The sequence below is a fragment of the Dendronephthya gigantea genome, unplaced genomic scaffold (assembly GCF_004324835.1).
Source record: "Dendronephthya gigantea isolate DGI-Jeju-01 unplaced genomic scaffold, DenGig_1.0 000153F, whole genome shotgun sequence".
Taxonomy (NCBI): Eukaryota; Metazoa; Cnidaria; class Anthozoa; order Malacalcyonacea; family Nephtheidae; genus Dendronephthya; species Dendronephthya gigantea.
Window position 1 is genome coordinate 89,076 of NW_021163163.1, and position 19,736 is coordinate 108,811.

Here is a 19,736-nt window from a genome sequence, read left to right on the forward strand (position 1 = left end):
CGCCACCAAACAAGCGACTGCTAGCAAGCAACTCGAAATATTCTTCAAAGAAAACGTCTTTCTTACATCCGGTGATATTTCTCTGTTTCCACGACCTTTCTTCGTGATTTTAAACAGCTTGTAGTTTATGAACAACATCGGTGGAGTATAAATGGTTAAAAAAATGAGGTTAGCAACATGGAAAGTGATAGCAAAGTTTAGAATCATCAGTAAAAGTACGAGTAAGAAAAAAATCAGTATCGCAAACAGGGTCAAAATTTTCCCCTTCGTTACAGATGTTCGATGAAAGATGGGATGATATGTCGCCAAATATCGGTCAAAATTCATCACCAAAAGAGCGAGCATGGATAAACCAAGGAATGCAGCTGTTAGAGTTTCCGAGATGCTTATCCAACCACCGCCGACAGTATTTTCATCTCCAGTGAACCATAAAACCAAAATATAAGCCATGAATGGATTATTAATTGAGACCGCAAGTAAATCGCAACAGGACAAAGTCATTATCGTGAAATAGCATAATTTCTTTCGAAGTTGCGTTGATCTCCAGAAACTGATTATGACCAAGGAATTTAAACATATTCCCGAGAAAAAGAAACATATATTCATAACAAACAGGAATATCAAGTTGATGGAATATCTGAACAACATCATTAACGGCGATAATTTTCAGTATAGCTTCACAACTATGGGACGTCTTAAAGTATATAAACAACGCGCAAAATTTGCCCAATATAAGTGTCAAATTTATTAATATCATAATATCAAATATGAAAAGGGCGACATATCATGTATGCTGCAATTAAAACCAAGCGCATGCACGAACGTCAAACGGTTTTGATATTTTCCTATTTCAGTCAGCCGACTATAAAGGCGCTTAAACGCCTTAAAGTCCCGTTTATACACTACACTTAATTTTTTGGCATGGCACGGCCAAAATGAGTACACGTGTCCAATTTTATTAGTGTTCAGGATACCAAAACAAAGGCCAGGCATGGATGAATTGAGCACGGGTACCCATTTTAGCCGTGCCGTGTCATTAAATTGATTGTAGTGTAAACGGCGCTTAAAATGACATCGCACACGCAAGGTTTAGTCGACCGATTAAAATCGTACGACAAAAATCGCGTCGTGTGCGCCAGGCTTGAAAATAGTGTTAGGTCCGTCTCAGACGTCGAACTTTTCGACTGATCAGAAGTTAATGAACTGAAAAATAGAATTTAGCTCAATAGGGTTCGGTACATGAAAAGTTCGTCGTCGAAACCTGTCTTATTCCAGTAGAATAGTTTCTACAAACTGAGAGATGCTAAGAGCTTAAAGCTATAGGTGAGCGAGACCATTAAAAATTGCATGAAAATTTGACAATATAAATATGAGATACGTACGTTGTATGCACATGCAGGGGTTACGGGTGGCACAAATTAAATCATTTCCTATGAGAATGAATTTTTTCCTATTCTGAAGAAGAAATATCGTGACAACTCTGTCAACTGGTATTGCATTAAAGTTAGTCTGATAGGTTTAGATATTAATTTGGCCTCTTGCAATTTCTTATATACTATATATAATATATGAATCGATCCTGACTTATAAAAAGCCCGGCCTACTCGTTCAAAAAAAGCACGTAGTATAGGCCTTCCTACAGCACATTATAGACTTGCTGAATAATAAATATACAATAATGTAATGACAAAGGTGATTATTGAAAATACTGGCCTCTGATTGGTCGATCATTACACGATAATCACATAAGCAGATTTTTCAAAATGGGGGCGAGTTGTTTTTGTCGAAGTGAAAAAATAAAAATATGACAAACTTGATAAGAAATGCTGCACCTAAAAGAGCGAAACAAGCGGGAGAGAAAGTTTTTTCGTGGTAAAAAACTACATTATAGAACGGTGGTTAACTTAATTTCGATTTAAATCAAAATTGTCGAGATAAATTTGTTACGTTTGTAAAATTAAAAGTATTTTTTACAACAGATTGGACATCAGATCAACTGATGCTAACTATGGGTTGAATTACAATTCGTTTACACGATTGATTCAAGAGTTAGTCTAATTTTCCAAATGCTATTGGTTAGTTTGATAAGTTGCTTGTGTTTATAAAGATTTGTTTGTGTTTCACTTTTAGTCTCTTTAGTGATAGCCCCAGATCAGTATCTGCCCGATATCAATGACTATTGTTTTATCAACAATAATTTCAAGCAACCTTCGTACGTACAGGGGGGGAGGTTGTTAGCAAGCAGAACGAAATAGGTCGACTACTGAATGAACATGAACCTGAACTTCGCCGTTTTAATCTGTGGGATGGGTCGACTAAATGTCTCCTGGGATTTTAATCGTGCCTCAGGTATAAATTCCTTTAAGTTTTCTTCTGCTCTGCCAGTGTGTACAATATATCTAGCAGTAAATCACGGCTTAGATTCGAGATGCTGCGCGATTCTGTTACCTAAAATGCAAAAAGAACGAAGTTAGGGGGTCCCTAGAACCGTTTACGCTGCACTTTATTTATTGGCATGGCACGGTCAAAATAGGTGTACCATTACCAATTCGTTCTCTGCGCGGCCTTTTGTGTTGGTTGCCCGAGCACGGATAAAATTGGGTACGCAGGTATACCAATAAATTGAGTGAAGTGTGAACGGGACTTCAAACTCTGAAAGTGCCATCTTAACCAATATATCGAATGGGTGTCGATATTAATAGTGCATAAGACTCATGTGTATATATGAAATGAATATTGTGATGTTGCTACTCTGAGTCAACAACCGGGTGAGCTGAAAAATTAGCTTGACCACGGTGGGTGTCGATATGATTATAGCCTTTAGTAAGACCCTTGGAAAATATTCTGGGGTATTTGGGGTTTAACTCTTAGATCAGTTGAGGGGATGCACAATCTCATGCATGCAGGTAAGTAAATCGGGGTTATTTACGGCTTACCCTATCTGGTTTTTGTAAAATTAGGACTAATGCAATGTGCTAAATAAAACGTTGAAAAAAATAGGATAACATTACTTTAGGAAAGTCTTGTGCAATCAATGTGAGGGCATGTTTTTTCATTTCTGTCGCACCAATCTTGTCCGCTGCTTCTAAAACCTGAAAAATATTCATTGCTATCTAATACACTCTTTAGAGAACTACGTTATTTTTCTTTAATTCTTTAGGATCCACCTTTTTTAAACCAGCTGCTTAAAACGCAACTACAACGTAAGCTAGTCCACGGTCACACCAACAAATTTGAATAAAATTTTTGTCAATAATTCAGTTTGGAAGCGATATAGAACAAAAACCTTCGAATACAACAAAATGAATTTCTGTTATAAATACCTCCACGACATTTTTGAAAGATACATTCATTTCTAAGTTGCTTTTACAAATTGCCTAGAAAAACGGGAATAAATATTTGGATGACTCTCAGGTCAGTTTAAATACAATAATTTCTGAACCAATACATGGCAAGGACATACAACAGGCTTGTTTTAAGTCTTTTCATGAAACCATCTTAACGGAAAACGAGTAGGTTTTGACCAGGAAATGGATATGACGTGATTATTTGTCCTTGTGACGTGTAATCCAGAACATGAAAACCGATTTACGGCAAATTACGGCGTATGAATTGCGAGGACGACAACTTCTCATCCGACATTACAATGACATACCTGGAGCCTGTTGTTGGTAAAACCGAAGAAATATGGCGCGGACAAAAGATATCTTCCCCAACGTTAAGATAAAAATCAACATCGAAAGCTAACGAAAACTCAACGTTATCAAACGCAACCCGTATTTTATTCTTAACAGAGACATGCTACGCCAATCTCAACAAATGTATGCATATTAGTTGAACACATTTCTAAATGGGAAAACTACGAGCTTCTCGTGAAATTCCACAGCCAATTTCCCCGGCTAACATACCTTTATTGTCTTCTTCTTTAAAAATTCTCGCTATTCTATACGCTACTAAATCCACAAAGCATCAAATTCTTGTATTCGGTAAAGCCGGGACTTGATTTTTATGATGGCGCTTAAACCCAGGGCAAATCCTTGGTGCATGTGAAAACCCTACGGGAAACCACCTGCATGAAAACTGAATGTTACTGTATACGTGATGCGAATGTTACCGAAAATTAGCATTGTTTATAGGCTTAGGTTTCATTCTGAAAGGTTGGTCGTACGGCGTTTGTGGTCGCTAGTCAGTCAAGCATGCGGAAAATATCATTTTATTATCTATACAGACATTGGATCGTAGAGCATCGCAGGACGAATAAAGGTCATGAAAATCAAATTTCAGAATACGTTATTGCTCAATGAGGAAGGATACAGAGAATCTTCAGGAGGCATTTTCACGTCACCATAATAGATGTATCTGAGCAGAGAGTGGAAGGATTGAAGAGATGGAATCGTATCACCAATTGTGATCTATTAATTCCAAAACACACGATTTAGAAAAATGGATAGCACATCACTCATCAGGCATTTTATGAACGCACGTGCATGCACACAAAAATATTAAAGGGAAATCCGAATTGGTTCTGCTAAATGGTTAAAGTGAAAATGGATTAAGTTGGAACGGGCTACAAGGCCTCTGGTGTAAAATTGCGCACGTTTAGAATTTTCTGAACATAATTTCTAGCTCATGCATATTCATTGATGAGCGTAGCGACCTTCACGCGGTGTGATATATATTTACACAATACATCCTATTGTAAAAATACAGAAGTTCAAAATGTATAAACAAACGGACTTGACTTCCGCTCGTTTTTGACTTACCCTGACGAGCCCAGCATCAGGCATGAAGGATCTAAACATAGCTTCAAAGTAACTAGTAAGGAACAAAACACAATCATCGCATCAACATTTATTATATCAAAATGGTAAATAAATAAACAAAAAAACCTGGTCTCTAAACTTTATAGAAAATTAGTATTTGTGATAGGTCGGTTTTAACTCTTAAATGGCGACGGCGTTTAAGCAAGAAGGTTCGACATAGTTTTTATAATAAAATGACGTGAGCAGCTGGTTTCGTCATTACAGTTAACGATGTTAGCTACATTCAAAATTGATTCCAACATACCTACATCGTGCTGTAAGAATTGCCTGAAGCAAAAAAATCGAAAAGAAAATTTTATTGCATTATTATAATATATACTTCTTTAAATATAAGAAGATCTAATTTACAAAATCAAGAGATTTTGCTTAAGGCTATGTTACACGGTGCAATTTTTCCTGCAACTTGCAATGTAATTCTTCTTTTGAGAGATGTAAATTTGGCAACCAACAAACTTTTATATCTTCATTACACTCCATGGCGTTTCTTACACTAACATTTTAAAGATTCTTGACTAATTTACATCTCTTAATAATGGTAATAGAACGAATAAGAGTGCAATTAATGCCAAAATCATACGAGTGATTACAAAATCGTTAAGCACGACTATGATTTGGCATTAATTGCACGACTTAATTCGTTCTATTACTTATTAATTATCCATCTTCTGTAATCAAAAATTCTGGTCATTTTCTTCAGCAAATATATCATTTAAAAGGTCAAAATTTTCAAAATCATTGTCAAATTCCTCCATTTTTAAAAATTTCGCGCCCCAAAAGAAAACAAATTCTTATTTTGTATCCTGAATGCTGATTGGCTACTTGTAAAGCTTTGCTGAATTTCATTGGCTGTGAACAAGAGTGCGATTACAGCTCACCAAGAGTGCGATTAATGATTAATCGCACTCCTGTAAACCAATCAAATTGAAGTATTTGACAGTGATTACAGAAGATGGATAGTTAAAAGTAGAATTGCATTGCAAGTTGCAAGAAAAATTGCACCGTGTAACATATATAGCCTTTAGCTTTACATAACTGAATTCAATCTTATTAAAAGCCCGGTTTAGTGACTCGGTTTTTAGGATTGAAAACCGGGTTTTTGGGATTGAAAACAGGGTCACTGAACTCAATAGGATGTGTTATTTAGACTTAGCACCGAGATAATTACCTTGTGAGCTCTGATGTGGGTATCGCCGACCATCATTGTAATATCACACAGATTACCGTCACTTGATTCATGCCAAAATGACTTCAAATCATCTTCCAGAGAAGACACTGAAGGACATGCAAGGATGTTTAAAACAAAGTAGGGAGGTGGGGGTAATTACTGGCGGGATATGGGCAAAAGGATCTAAAAACTCAAAGTCATTCCAATCTTCGCGGAAACCCAGGAATCCGGGATTCTAATAAACAGTTTGTTAGTCAGAGCTTTATATGAAGAAATGCATGGGCAAACCCTATTATTACATGATTATTAGCTACCTGAATGGACTGTAAGTTGATGAGGTTCAGGTACTGTTGCCTAGAAACATAAAACCAATTTTTATTGGCTAAAGTAACTTTATAAAAACTTGGTTAAGACAACCAATTTTTTGATTGTATATATCCACACAGTAGAAATGATAAAAAAGAGATGAATCTGAGGCAAACAATTTCAATAATTAGCTGTTTTAACATATTTTGCAGAGTTATTCCAGGGAGATTGAATGTGATATTTTTACATAAAAAAGGGCTTCAACGTAAATCTCTTTACACAGAGATGAATCACGGCGTGGAAAAAGGTTTAAGTTACGAAAATATTTCTTCAGCCACAAGAGTCGCCCCGGTTCATAGGAACAGTTCTTAAATTACTCGACGTTTCTACTTACGACAGGAAAATGGAGACGTCGCACAATTTCAACCATCAGGGGGGTCGGTAGCGTTTCAAACTGTTGGGTCATTATGATCGTCTTGAAGTTTGAACCACGTACGATAAAGCGAAGACAATAATCCTAAAATAAATAAAAATAAATCTGCTATGTATACCTGCATATATAGGTGGCTATAGTAACCAAATTCAACAAAAATAAATATATACAACTTCACTTTCTTCCCAATCTTATCCATTCTTTATTTACCTTCAATGCGGCCAGTTCTAAACGCGATGCACAATCTAATGCCATCAAAACATTACTTTGGTTTACAGAAGTTTCAATATATTGGACACAGATTTGCTCAAGTCTGCCCAGCTCAAGCTAAAAAAATCAAAGACATTCCGGCCTATAACGTCAGATTGCATGGAAGGCATACATATTATTACATAGATATACTCAAGCATGCGTTGTAGCATAGCTCAGAAACAGAGTGCCGATTCCAACGTAGACAACAACTACCTTTAAGGCGACACAATAAACATCCATAATGATACGAATAACTTCAAGTTCAGGGACGTCTAGAAATTAAAGCAATACACAGAAAAATTGCAGTTACGTTACATACATAATATACATACACGCAAAGGCCACGCAGTTCATTCAAATGCAATTTTCTTTTCTTAATGAGCGTATAGGGTTGCATTCCACTGTCGAGGTTTTTTTGCACGCACGTAAAAGCTTAAAACCTTCTAAGGTGTGAGCCTTCTATGCCAGAAAAAACACACCATCTAATCATCAACAGAATCCAACCTTATGCATCTATTCAATCGTTGATTTCATAAGTATCATTTAAATCATTTTAAACTTTTACGTGCGTGTACGATACGTACAAAAACGTGACAGTGGAAAACAGCCATTATACTCCATATCTATCCATAACTATCCACTCGTTTCTATCTGTCAGAAAACTGCACCTTAAATGGTGTTTATTCTGTGGTAACAATATACTTGCCTTTGACAAGAGCGTATATGGAGTCCGTGTACATGAATCTCAACGCGATCGAGAAAGCTTCTGGTTGGACATCATCAATAGTTATCTTGAGTTTCTCTTCCACAGCAATAGATGAATTAGCCTCAATCTGATGTGAACAAATTAATCAATATACGACTACTTGAAATGCATAATTTCTTAGAAGTGCAATATACACAGCTAATTTTGTCCAGTAAGGAAAATGTGGAGCACTTTATATACACTTGCATGCAGGGCTTTTCTTATGCTCTCGACATTTTAACTTGCTCGCAGACTAAATTATAATTTACCGGAAGTTTCGGAAGGAAAAAATTCAAAACCCGTAACCCTTTCTAATTTTCCCAGGAAAACCAAAACTCAGTCTGCGAACAGGCTATTAACACTTGAATAGAGAAGAAACCTTTTTCACTTGTTCAATCTTGTTCTTAAGCCATCTTGAACGGCACGCAACAACAGTCGTGTGAGCGTCGATTTCATTCTCGTCCTGTAACAATTCAACCACATTTAAACAAGGAGGAATATCGTTAATTTTAGACTAATCAGCATGCTTGTTTACAAAGCCAAAGCCAATCAGTATGCCTTAATTTTTAAAACGTCATGTAAATGACGGTTACTGACATGGTTTCTGATTGGTTACTGAAAATGTAAACAAACTTTCTAAGTAGTCTTAAACGAAATTCCCCCTTGTTCATTTCACATCAGTGGCGGATAACTATTTAAAAATTATTTGACCTTCTCCCAGATATGGACCACGTGCTCACATTATTATTATTATGAAGAATATTAAAATTAATACCTTTCCTACAACAAACGTGAGATCACAAAATTGTTTGCTATCAAGCAGCCTTCCAAAATCATCTCGCAAAGTGCACCTTGGGTAGCTAGAAAACTGTGTGAATAAACACACGATTAAGGGAAAATTTCACCTGTTCTATATCGAGGCTTGATGAAGACAAATCATTGTTGATCCACTGTACAGAAACTTTTCCGACCTCACGACTGGTGCAAATCGTGTTTATGGAATAAATGCACCGAGAGAGCCCTTACTTGAAATCTATACATTTCTCCATTTCGAATGTTGTTGTCTAGAGTTCCACCAAACACGTACATTGCGTCATCAATGACGTCAGCAGCATGGAATAATCTGCCATGCGGAACCTAAAATTAGCAAGTTAAGTAAGGATTTCACTCGATAGTATAGATATCACCAGCGAATAGAAATTGTACAGACAGTGGTGACAGTGCCGTGGCTAGAACGATTGGGGAGTGAATCTGCCGGACGGATTTCTTTTGCGAGTTCAACAGTTGACAATTATTGAATGAGGTTGAACATGATATGAAGAATCATCAAGCCGAAGTTTGTGCTTTTTGCGACTAAGTTTCTTCACTAATGGCTATGTGGATTTTTCTTACTCGGAAATTTAATTCATATCTTCTCGCGACCGTTATAATATAGCTACACGCTGGTATACGTAAATAATGAAAACATCCAGTAATACAATGAGAATTTGTGACAAGAATTTAATAAAAGTTTGCACATTTTCATTATTCAAAAGTTCTGGCCATGGCTAGTGTAAGATTCGAATGCAAATGAATAAAAACTTGAACTCATCAACCTAATGATTCAGCACACGAAAAGTTCGACGTCCGAAACAGGCGTTATAAACAATTTACCATTCACTTTTGTCATATAGAGTTGTGACATATATAGAATAATTCCAAGTGTGAAAATACACAGCTCATATGCTGCACGACTCCTTTATCATTTTTACCTGGCTGTCCTCTGAGACTTCAACAACATGCCACGTCTGGTCGTCAAGATCGTAACTATGGGATGCAAAAAATAACATTAGCAAGTTTACGATTTACGACGGGATCAGTTCTCATAAAGTGTGAAATATAATTTATTGATTCAGTGCGAATAATGTGCGCTAAGGAACAAGCGCATGACATTTAACACAAGCTATTAGATCGTAATTCAGCAATTTCTAAATAAACTTAATTTAAAATTCTTTTACAAATCAGCAGTTGGCGGATTAGAACAATATTTTCCCCCGGTCTCAAAACTTGATACCTTTACTTCGAAAAAATAGTTTTTATCCGGACTTCCAAGCCGGTAAACAATGTATATGTAATTATTACCGAAAACATCAGTGCAGGCCGCATGTGCTGTAGAACCTTTTCATATTTCATTCGGAAATATTTCTGTTCCGAGGAAAGAACCGCAAAATTAAAGCACAGTTAATATGGTTAAAGACATTTGAAGTTCTTCCCAACGAAAAAATCATGCATGGGAAATTTTCCTCCTTTTCCTCCTTTTCCGAGTAAATTAAGACATAAAAATAAGACTTAGGCAGGAAACACCGTCCCTCCCCTCCTTCCACATGACGACGCTTCTGTGGCAATCTTAAGCACCTAGCCTCGGCATGGTTAGTGGTCTTAGCGTATTTTGAGTTGACAGTATAATTAGTTGATTTGAATTACAATATATTAGATAAATAGAGAATAATACATGTATGCTTGGGAATATGGAATTTATTTTAAGTGTTGAGAATGATATCGAACGAGTGAGCGCCCCGAACTAGTGAGTGACTTAAAAAATCAGGGATTCAAAACTTTCTGGTCAAGAAATGAAGTCAATTTGATTGGACAGTGAAAAGGTTGGCGCCCAATAAAAATTGCTGAATAATGAATCTAAAATGTCATTGGTAAGTGGTTGATCGCACGATACATACCAGTACAGATCATTTGGAAGGATATTATCAGCAGTTCCTCCAAACACGTAGAGATAGGACTCGTGTGCAACCATAGTATGACCATACCGACGTTGTGGTGAGGGTGGAGATCCACGTAAAATGTGAGCATTGGATATGCGTCGCCACCTTCAGAAATATGCGAAGATATTCAGCTTATCTTTCATTCAGAAAAATGAAATATTACCCTCGGTCTTTTAGACCGGCAGGCAATTTGACATCTTCCCTTCTTACACATGCAGACTGGGGGTAGGTCGGGCAAATGTGACCGGCTAATGGCTAGGGGCAATCTGAATTCGATACGAAGGCTTGATTATAATAATTTCGTCGTGTTTAATCCAAAATTGAATCTGTCACTGCATGAAAACATTTTCACTGTGTATTCAGGTGGACCATAAAATGCGAGTAGTTGTCGCGTTTCTAGGGCGTGGCTCCAACGTTCCGTCACTATTTCTAAGTATTAACATGTGTTTAGAATAATAGTGTTTACTTTAAACCTTATATTATACATTATTTTGTACAGAATAAAAAAATATTTAGTATAGTTTCTGATAGTTACAAAGTCGCAATTCCAAAACCACCGTCACACAAAGAACCCCTGCGCGCTTGCTTTTTTCAGCTAACCTCTATACAATACCTGAATGCAACGTTGTATATTTTACTATTAAAGCGCCTGGGTACGAAGCTGGTCACACAACGGAAGGAACCCTTCATTCTATATGTGTGCCGCACTTGTACTTCTCGTTGTGCGGAAGACGGAATGGCGGAGACGGAGCTAGCAAACAATAATGGGGCGCAAATTGGTTCAACACAAATAAAACATCCCAGGAAAACGTTCACACTTACTGCCTTGTGTCAAAGTGAAACTGAAAGAGATCGTTCGTGATCTTCGCCCCGCTTTGCCCGGAAAAAACAAACATGGTGTCCCGTGCGATGGTTACGGGAAAGTTGCAACATGTCGGTGGACCCTCGCCAATCTGACGAACCTAAGATAAATAGATACGTGTAGCCTACCATACCCACAGACCTGTGACGGGGGGTTAGAAAAATTCTGGGAGGGAAAAGGCATCCCATCAAAGGTGGTAATTAATGATGATGCTTCTACACTTTTGTAATTAGTTGTTTGGTGAAAAAAATGGCATTCTTACTTCTTGCCATAAGGCAGTATCAAGACTTGTTAAATCCAACACCCACATGTCATTGAGCCTGTGAAAACAACGAATTACGGTTTCATAGACTGTAGTAAAACAGGATGGATAACCAAACATAACAAATTATTAGAGAATGCAAAATGGATTTTTATTTCGGTTTCTTATGAGCGCGAGATCCCCTGGTCAGAAATGGGGGGAGGTAACCTCACATTGGTTCTTATGTTCTGTACACTATCCACAACGCTGCACGTTTGGAAACCGCTTGTTTTAATCAACGCCAAAGCTGTCAAAAGTCTAGATTTGAAATTTTTAAGAATAATAAAAATTTGAAAAAGAAAGATTTAGTCTAACATGCGAATTCTCCATTGGTGAGTTTTACTAAGAATTCTAATCAGTGGTCATCCTAGAATGCTTTAACGCAGCACAGAACTGAGCCACTGGTACAAAATTGTACATATTTTCCACCAAGCAGAAAACAAAGGAATAGAATAATGAACCAACTCACTCCGATCGCCCAGTCTCGATTTCGATTTGAGTCATTTGACCATCACGGAAATGACGTCGTGACTATGACGTCACATGAAATCTTAAAAATTGCTTATTACGTACTGTACTACGTTAATACAAACTCAGACCTTTTACTGCCATCATAGCCCGCAAACACCCACAACTTGTGATCGTGAACAGCCGCACCATGGGCTGAGCGCGCTGGAGGCACCCTTCGAAATGTGAAAACAATTGTGAGATACTTCATGTAAAACTGCATAAACCTACACCTCCGAGTTTTGGTTGAAACACGAAATATATAAACGATCCCACAACTTACCTTCCTTCGACTGGCCAATGGCACCAATGGCCATTTGTAAACTTGAACTTATAAAGATCATTTCTGTTGAGAAGATTCGAGTTCGAGTTTATATCACCTTCAGAAATACAAAAATAAGTTTGAGCTGTTTGTATGTTTGATCATCTTTCGTATTGCAAAGAGCCAGTGTAAAAAGAACTTCTGTTTTATCTTACCAGTAAAACCACCAAAAACAAACATGCTGGTGCCATAAACAACAGCAGAATGGTTGTATCTTGGTGCTGGAGGGTTGCCTGTGGTAACCACTCTGCATATTACAAAAATAAAAATGTATATTTTTCACTGGTGAATGGTTTGTGGAATCAGATTGGTACATCATTGATAATTATTATATACCCTAACTACATGACATTTTAAACAACATTTCATCCAACCACTAATGGTGCATAAAAATCAACTTTATATCAAAACTACCTTCCCCATGAGCAGTCCTTCGCATCGAAACGTAACAAATCATTCAGCATTCGTTTCCTGAAATTCACAACAATAAAAACAAGAAAATTATATATTCCAACATACATAAGAGATTATGATGGGGCATCTGGGCTTACAGAGGAACATGCTAACTGCAATCTCTCAAATCAATAATTAAGTTGGTTGAACCAAGAAATGAATTTTTATTTTACAACTAGTCCCAGTCCTAATTTCCTGTCATTTCACATGACCTGGATAATATTTCCCTTTCTCCCCCATTGCAATGTGAATAAGCCAGCAAAATGCCTTCTTGGCAACTCAACCACCTTTTTGTCAACTCTTACAAAAACCTTCTTACTAAAGTATGTACATTTTGTGTAATCTGTTATTTGTCTGTTGGCCAGTGTTGGGATAACCAATTATTGCATTAAGCAAGCATTTAATCACGTTATGTGACAACTCACTTATGTAAAGTAAATATATTGATTTTCTCACCCGTCATCGCCACCAAAAACATACAGAGCATTATTGTAAGCAACCATTGTATGTTTGCTGCGTCTGTCAAGGACAAAACAAAGTTTATTTATACAAAATTGAATATTTTCAGTCATACAATGTCAAAAGAATTGCAGCTTTAATTGTCAGTGCAGCTAAATTGCTACTGTACTTGATCTTATCTACATCAACAAATAGTTTTCAAGCTATAATTTCTTAGCTTGCCCAGTTGGCAACTTAATTAAAGCATCATCTTATTTTAAAACATTTTCTTGATTGATTGAAAAGCTGACTGGTTCTATAAGAACTCATAGTGCACCTCTGTATAATCATCTGGCATCAGATAAGATCGAGTATATGAGCTTGGAAAAATGCCAGTCAATAGAGTTTTCCTTTATTTTCATGTCTGATTTGGCAATCTACCAAACATTTCGAAGCCCATTTACGATTATATGATTATATGAAGCCCATTTACGATTTAGGATTATAGCTAGTTGTTATAGTTGTACCATTTTTATGTTTATTTGCTGATAGCAAGGCTCAATTGCAATCAGATGCTTCATACAAGATCTACATACACCAAGGTAATTAGACTTAAGACTACATTGTTCACTCTTACTGTCCAAATATTTTGGATAGTATCTCTTGCAACATTACTTTGCTAAAGATGAAGCAAGCATAATTCAAAATAAATGGACATTAGAATACTTTGAAGTCTCTGATTAAAGATTTCTAATTGCTACAAATGACGTCATTTCTAGAGCTTAAAAAAACAAACTGTCTGTGTGTCAGTAAATTTGACTGTCTGACATTATACCTCGCTCCTACAAACTCATCACAAGCTGGCATTCGTTTCCACCTATGTACCGTTTCATACGGGCTGAAATCCAGTGTCAAGCACTCGAAAATATCGGAAACATCTTCGTTCTTGCAGTCATCAATTTGATCAATACTTTCATCTTCGTTCCTAGCGAGATTTCGGTCGTTTAACGGTAACAAACTCATTTTGCATTCTGCGTTTATAAAAAGCCTTCCTTTAGACAAGCCATTTCCAAGGTTTCGTGGCTTTTTGCAGCACCATTTAAATCCATAAAGCTATAAAAACTTATATATTTGGTATATTTTCCAAATATGTCATCAAAAATCCAAGTCAAAGAACAGAACCTTGTCCAGCGGAGTGAAACAAACGAAATAATGAAATACGATTGGTCGAAAGAGATCGAGATAGCCAATCAAGTGTAAAAGCTGATTTAAACGAGCCCGCGTATTTCCTCTAATTTAGCAATTAGCATCAGCTGCATGCTGCTGATATTTCTGCATAAATCTACACGATACATGTATGATGTATATATTATATTATACATTATACGGCATTGTCTATAGTCATACGATGAATATATTATATATACTATGTAATATCTATACGATGTAAATATTGTAAAATCGAAACGTACGAAACGAAGTGTTGAAGCAGTCTTATTGTAGTGTAAAACCTGTAACGAAATATTGTAGAAGTTTCCACACCGAATTCGCCTTCTAACGGAAAACCTAACAATACCAAATAATTATGCGACCTTTAATTCTGCGAAAGAAGGAGGAATTTCTTTTTCAACTTAATCAGCAAATTTGTTTACATTTTTCGGCAAAGCCAATCAGAACGCCTAGGTTTGCAATACTTCATGTAAAATGGTGTACATAAATAATTTGCGTTTTTGCCACAAGCAGACAAAATTTATGCATTCTGAATGGCTACTCAAAATGCAAACAAAATTGCTGGTTGGCAAGTATCTGAGACTTGTCAATCAAGAGTGAATCAGGAGTGAACTTTGCATTTTTAAGAGTTTTAGAAAGTTTTTGAGAGATTTTTTAAAGTGTAATTTTTGAAGTGTAATTTTCTGCACGTTTCAGTTATGTGCTTCATAGCCTCGATTTATCCATTGATGAAGACGGTTTATGTTCTTCCAATGTCAAACGGCAGTATTTTAGTTTAACAGTCAGTTTTCCAATACCTGTATGCATTATGTTGGTTTCGTCAAGGGAGCCACCTTAATTAAACCCTGATTTGCTAGGAGCTCTGCGCGCGCACTAATGGCATGATAATACATAATAATTGTTACCGTGGCAACTGCTCAAATTAAAATGATTTAGGGAAATTAAAAAGATAGAATGATGGGAGGAAAAAGCCAAAAACCTGTTGAAAAAAGATCACGAAAGACTAGAAAGAAACGCAAAAAGTCTAAACATGAAAATAAATTCAACGCGGAAACACCAATTTGTATAAAGAAAATGACAGGTACAATTAATAAATTGCATTCATAGTTCAAATTCAAAAGACATGATTAGCATATAATTATACACCCGTTAACGCAACGTAACAATAGTTCGACTAGAAACTGAGCAGTGAAATGGTTTGTTGAACCTAAATGTAACTGATCTATAAAAAATTCCATTTTCGTGGAGTGCAGCATGCATACATGAATACTCGCATGCATAAAACTTTATTTTAGCACGCTACCAAGCACTACCAGATTTCCAAACAAAGCGTGCAAAAAAATGACACGGATAAGGACTACAGGGGCCAATTGTATAAAAGGTTAGTTAACTTTTAACTGTACCGAGTTGTGGACAGAATTGGCCAATCAGAGCCGTGTATTTCTGAGTTAACTAGGATTTAACTATGCAAAATGTAGCTGAGTTTTATACAACCGACCCCTGGGCCACAAAGACCACAGCTCCGTTTACAATACACTCCCAATGGGTACCCGTACCCATTTCATCTGTGTTCCGCCTTTGTTTTGGTAGCCTGAACACGAATAAAATTGGGTACGGGTACCTATTTTAAGTACCTATTTTGGGTACGGATACCGATAAATTGAGTGTAGTGTAAACGGGGCTTACATTACATGAGACTATAGAGCCTTGCTTGAGAGAGTTTGGGGGCATTCCTGAAGGCTTTCCTTCACTAAATTTCCCTTGTGAAAAATTTGCAATAAATTATCCTTTTTTCATGGCAGATTATTCAAATAAAAGTGATCAATTTGACGTGGATATTGAGTGCAAACATGAAACATCGTCGGATTCAATATACGACTCGACCGAATGCAATTTAACAGAAATATCGCCATCGGATTTTAACAAAGTCGCTGGCATGGAAAAAGACGAATTACCCCGACGCATGGATAGTGACGTGTGTGGGTCTTTCGAGGCCATCATCTCGACTAACAATTGCGGAAGAAAATGGCCGCCTTATTGTAGTGACGATGAATCAGCTCGCGATGAGAAGACGATCAGGTGGCGAAATCGCTGCGATAATCCTCTGAAAGAGGCTCAGCGAATAGAGGAGTATAAAGCGAACCGTAGGCAGAGATATTACGATCAAGCAGAAAGCAAATTGACTACAAATCGATACTACGCTTAATACTAAAGCTAAGAACTAGAATAACAACCTTTGCTATTGTTTTGAAAAATCGAAATGAACGTTTTGGCGTTACAGGTTTGTCGTAAAGGATCAGTTTTTCGCTGTGCTAATGGACCTTTAACTTTCTTAAAAAGACGTCACTCGCAGGAAGTCTGGAGTCACACTAAGTTTGATTGTCTAACAGCTGGGTCAATATGCGGTAAAGAATGTGCGGCCCTCGAAACGCCAAACTCTTCATTCAATTTTGAGCGCTCAGCCGGAGGAGCCCGGAGTTATTTGCTACATTAAAATAACTCGATATTCTCTTTCGCTCAGTTGAATCTGCGAGGTATGACTTGGTCTTGGGAGGCAGCTGCCTTGGCCTAGGTATTCCTCTGAACGCCCTTTCCTAGTTTACGATACTAACAAGCAATAAAGCCTACTATGTGCGATCAACTTAACTATTGTTTAATTTGGACGACAATACACCTTTGTTTATCGCGGTATAATCCCGCCTTTACAATCTTCTTTTCACACAAATACTTTTCACGTAAATACACATTTTGAAACAAGCTATAAAAAATACTCTACTTTAGCATCTGTATATCCAGTATACTGATCTACACTTGGTGGGTTCTTCGCAGTTGCTATCGGTGCTGTATTCGCCACCGGCGTCAGAGTTCCGCAATTTCAAACTAAACATGTAAGTTAGCTCAAGTTGGCTTGGAGTAAATACTGCTGACGTAATATAGTGATTCGTTTGAATTTGGCACAAAATTATCTCGGAGTGATATTTATGCGACTCCGCAGTCGCTTCGGTCTCTTCCAAAACGGTGACAGGCATATCGCTTTGTCTTTGGTCAACCATCATCGTCAGTTTGGAACGGAACAGTTTGGGATAACACAAAACGGTAGCGACGTAGTGCTTGTGTGTTTGAGTAAGATTTCGATCGAAAGATGAAATATAATTCCAATAGCCTCGTCGCTTTTCTATCGTGATGGTCGACGTGTAATAAAGCGACGAATTTGAAGGCAAAGCGGTTTCCGGAATATCTTTGAGCATTTTATCTTCCTGGCCCAAACGTCCAGGGATAATCCATTTCCAACCGGTATGAACCATGTTGAAAACCTAACTCCGGCGCTTGTTTGGTCTTGATTCTGAAATCAGTTCTTGAAACTGCACGGAAGAAGACACACACGCAATTATTGGAAACGTTTCTAACATGCAAGCCGTGTTTTGCCGCAGTTTACAATTCAACAAAAACGTCCCGCAAAGCATCGCATTGTCTCGCTCACGGCACACTACAATAACTTTTCGATGAGCGAATAAAACAATATATTATTGCCTTGTGCATGCTTTTGCAGCTGCCCTGTGAATGGATCAATCTGCAATTACATCCAATACTGAGTATTCTGAATATTCTTATAACGAAACGCGTTTGAACAAGTTCAAAAGCTAGAAGTCATCTGATATCGTGTTAAATCTATACATCTTCGGTTCATTTATTTAGATTTTAAACATTCTAAATTATCGACTATATGTATTGTAAAACAAAATAAATTGGGCTTTGGATAACACGGTGAAATTTGCCTCGATTTTTTTATTCGAGCCTAGCCATTTATTTCATATTTACATGTTACAAAAGGAATAATTGCGATTTGCTATAGCGACGAAAAAAAAGTAATAGAGATCTTAGAAGCAATACGTATTAGGCTGTTAAGGATATCAATATGATCTTGCGCAATATTAGGTCTTCAAAACATGCAAATATATAAAAATTGACTTACTATTCGAGCTTGCATGGAGCAGCAACTTTATAATTCTGACCCATTTTTCGATCCGTTAATTTGCATTCGTATACAATCAAAACAACATATTGCTACATATTGTATTATTCAAACACTGCACATTTGAATACATTAAAGTATAACATAACAGACACATGCAGACATTAATGAATTCCAAATATGAGCGCGCTATTGAGGAATTAGCAAAATAGTCAGTGATATTGTTTTGTCACAGCATTACCGGTGGCCTAGCGGGGACTTATACAATTTTTTTGTGTATAAAACGGTAAAGTGCCTTCTTGACAACTTGGCTTCAAAGAAAACTTCAATGACTAAGTACCCTCCTTGCCTTTTATTTTTGTAGCTCTTGTCTTTTTGAAATATTCAAGTTTTTTATAAGCAAATGCCATTTCTGCGACATTACAAAATAAACGAGTTTGTAAAATGAATACTTTGTAACAAAACAATGAGAAATATCTAATGAAATTTCCAAAACTGTTCGTACACGCTGCTACATGATATAGTTCGACATCAATGACATTTTTTACGGTATGAATAACTAAATAAGATATCATGAGTTGATATTATGTAATGTGATGTCAGAAGAACTATATTTGCTTATCAAACAATTAAAGTCTAATATCTCAAGAAGAGAGATATGGCAACAGAAATTCCACAGGTACACTGTCTTTTTAAATCCCATGCAGTCTTTGGCTTTGCAATGCGACCGAGAAAATATTGGGTTATATTTGTTTTAACAGGCATTTAAAGATCTTTAATATAGTCGCATCACGATTATACTGTAACAGTGTGAAAAAAACGTTTTCCAATGAAATGGTAATGATGAATTTTAAATACGCGAGGAATATAATATTATGGCAACAATTTGGCTTAGTTCCACAAGTACAATAGTCATGTGACGAAAAGGGGAAATTTTTGCTGCATAAAATGCTCAAAAACAGCAATGTAAAATATAGTGGAGTAGTATAGACTACTCCAGCCGGAACATGTTTGTGCCATTACGCAGTTACGCACAGCGCATGATCAGAGAACTCAAATAAGACTGGAACGCTCACTCTCTGACTTTCCCTCATTAATGAGTGAAGCCAAGATGGCGGATCATGAAGCCTTTCTTGTAGGTATGATCCAGGCATCTGGCGCGGGAATTTC

General features: G+C 36.9%; 1 protein-coding gene across 1 annotated transcript; it reads right to left on the reverse strand.

The window, feature by feature from the left end:
* Positions 1-890: 890 nt before the first annotated feature.
* On the reverse strand, positions 891-14,665 carry LOC114537194 (leucine-zipper-like transcriptional regulator 1). Its single transcript, XM_028558322.1, has 26 exons — positions 14,199-14,665; positions 13,382-13,444; positions 12,887-12,943; positions 12,628-12,719; positions 12,434-12,530; positions 12,243-12,326; positions 11,605-11,662; positions 11,303-11,442; positions 10,439-10,585; positions 9,476-9,530; positions 8,751-8,861; positions 8,500-8,592; positions 8,104-8,187; positions 7,686-7,812; positions 7,193-7,251; positions 6,938-7,054; positions 6,689-6,811; positions 6,303-6,342; positions 5,989-6,095; positions 5,068-5,090; positions 4,764-4,815; positions 4,315-4,412; positions 3,656-3,707; positions 3,324-3,377; positions 3,012-3,092; positions 891-2,448 (listed from the first exon to the last, which is right to left on the reverse strand). The coding sequence occupies exons 1-26, from the start codon at positions 14,384-14,386 to the stop codon at positions 2,362-2,364; spliced, it is 2,289 nt and encodes a 762-aa protein (XP_028414123.1). The 5' UTR covers positions 14,387-14,665; the 3' UTR covers positions 891-2,361.
* Between the last annotated feature and the right edge of the window lie 5,071 nt (positions 14,666-19,736).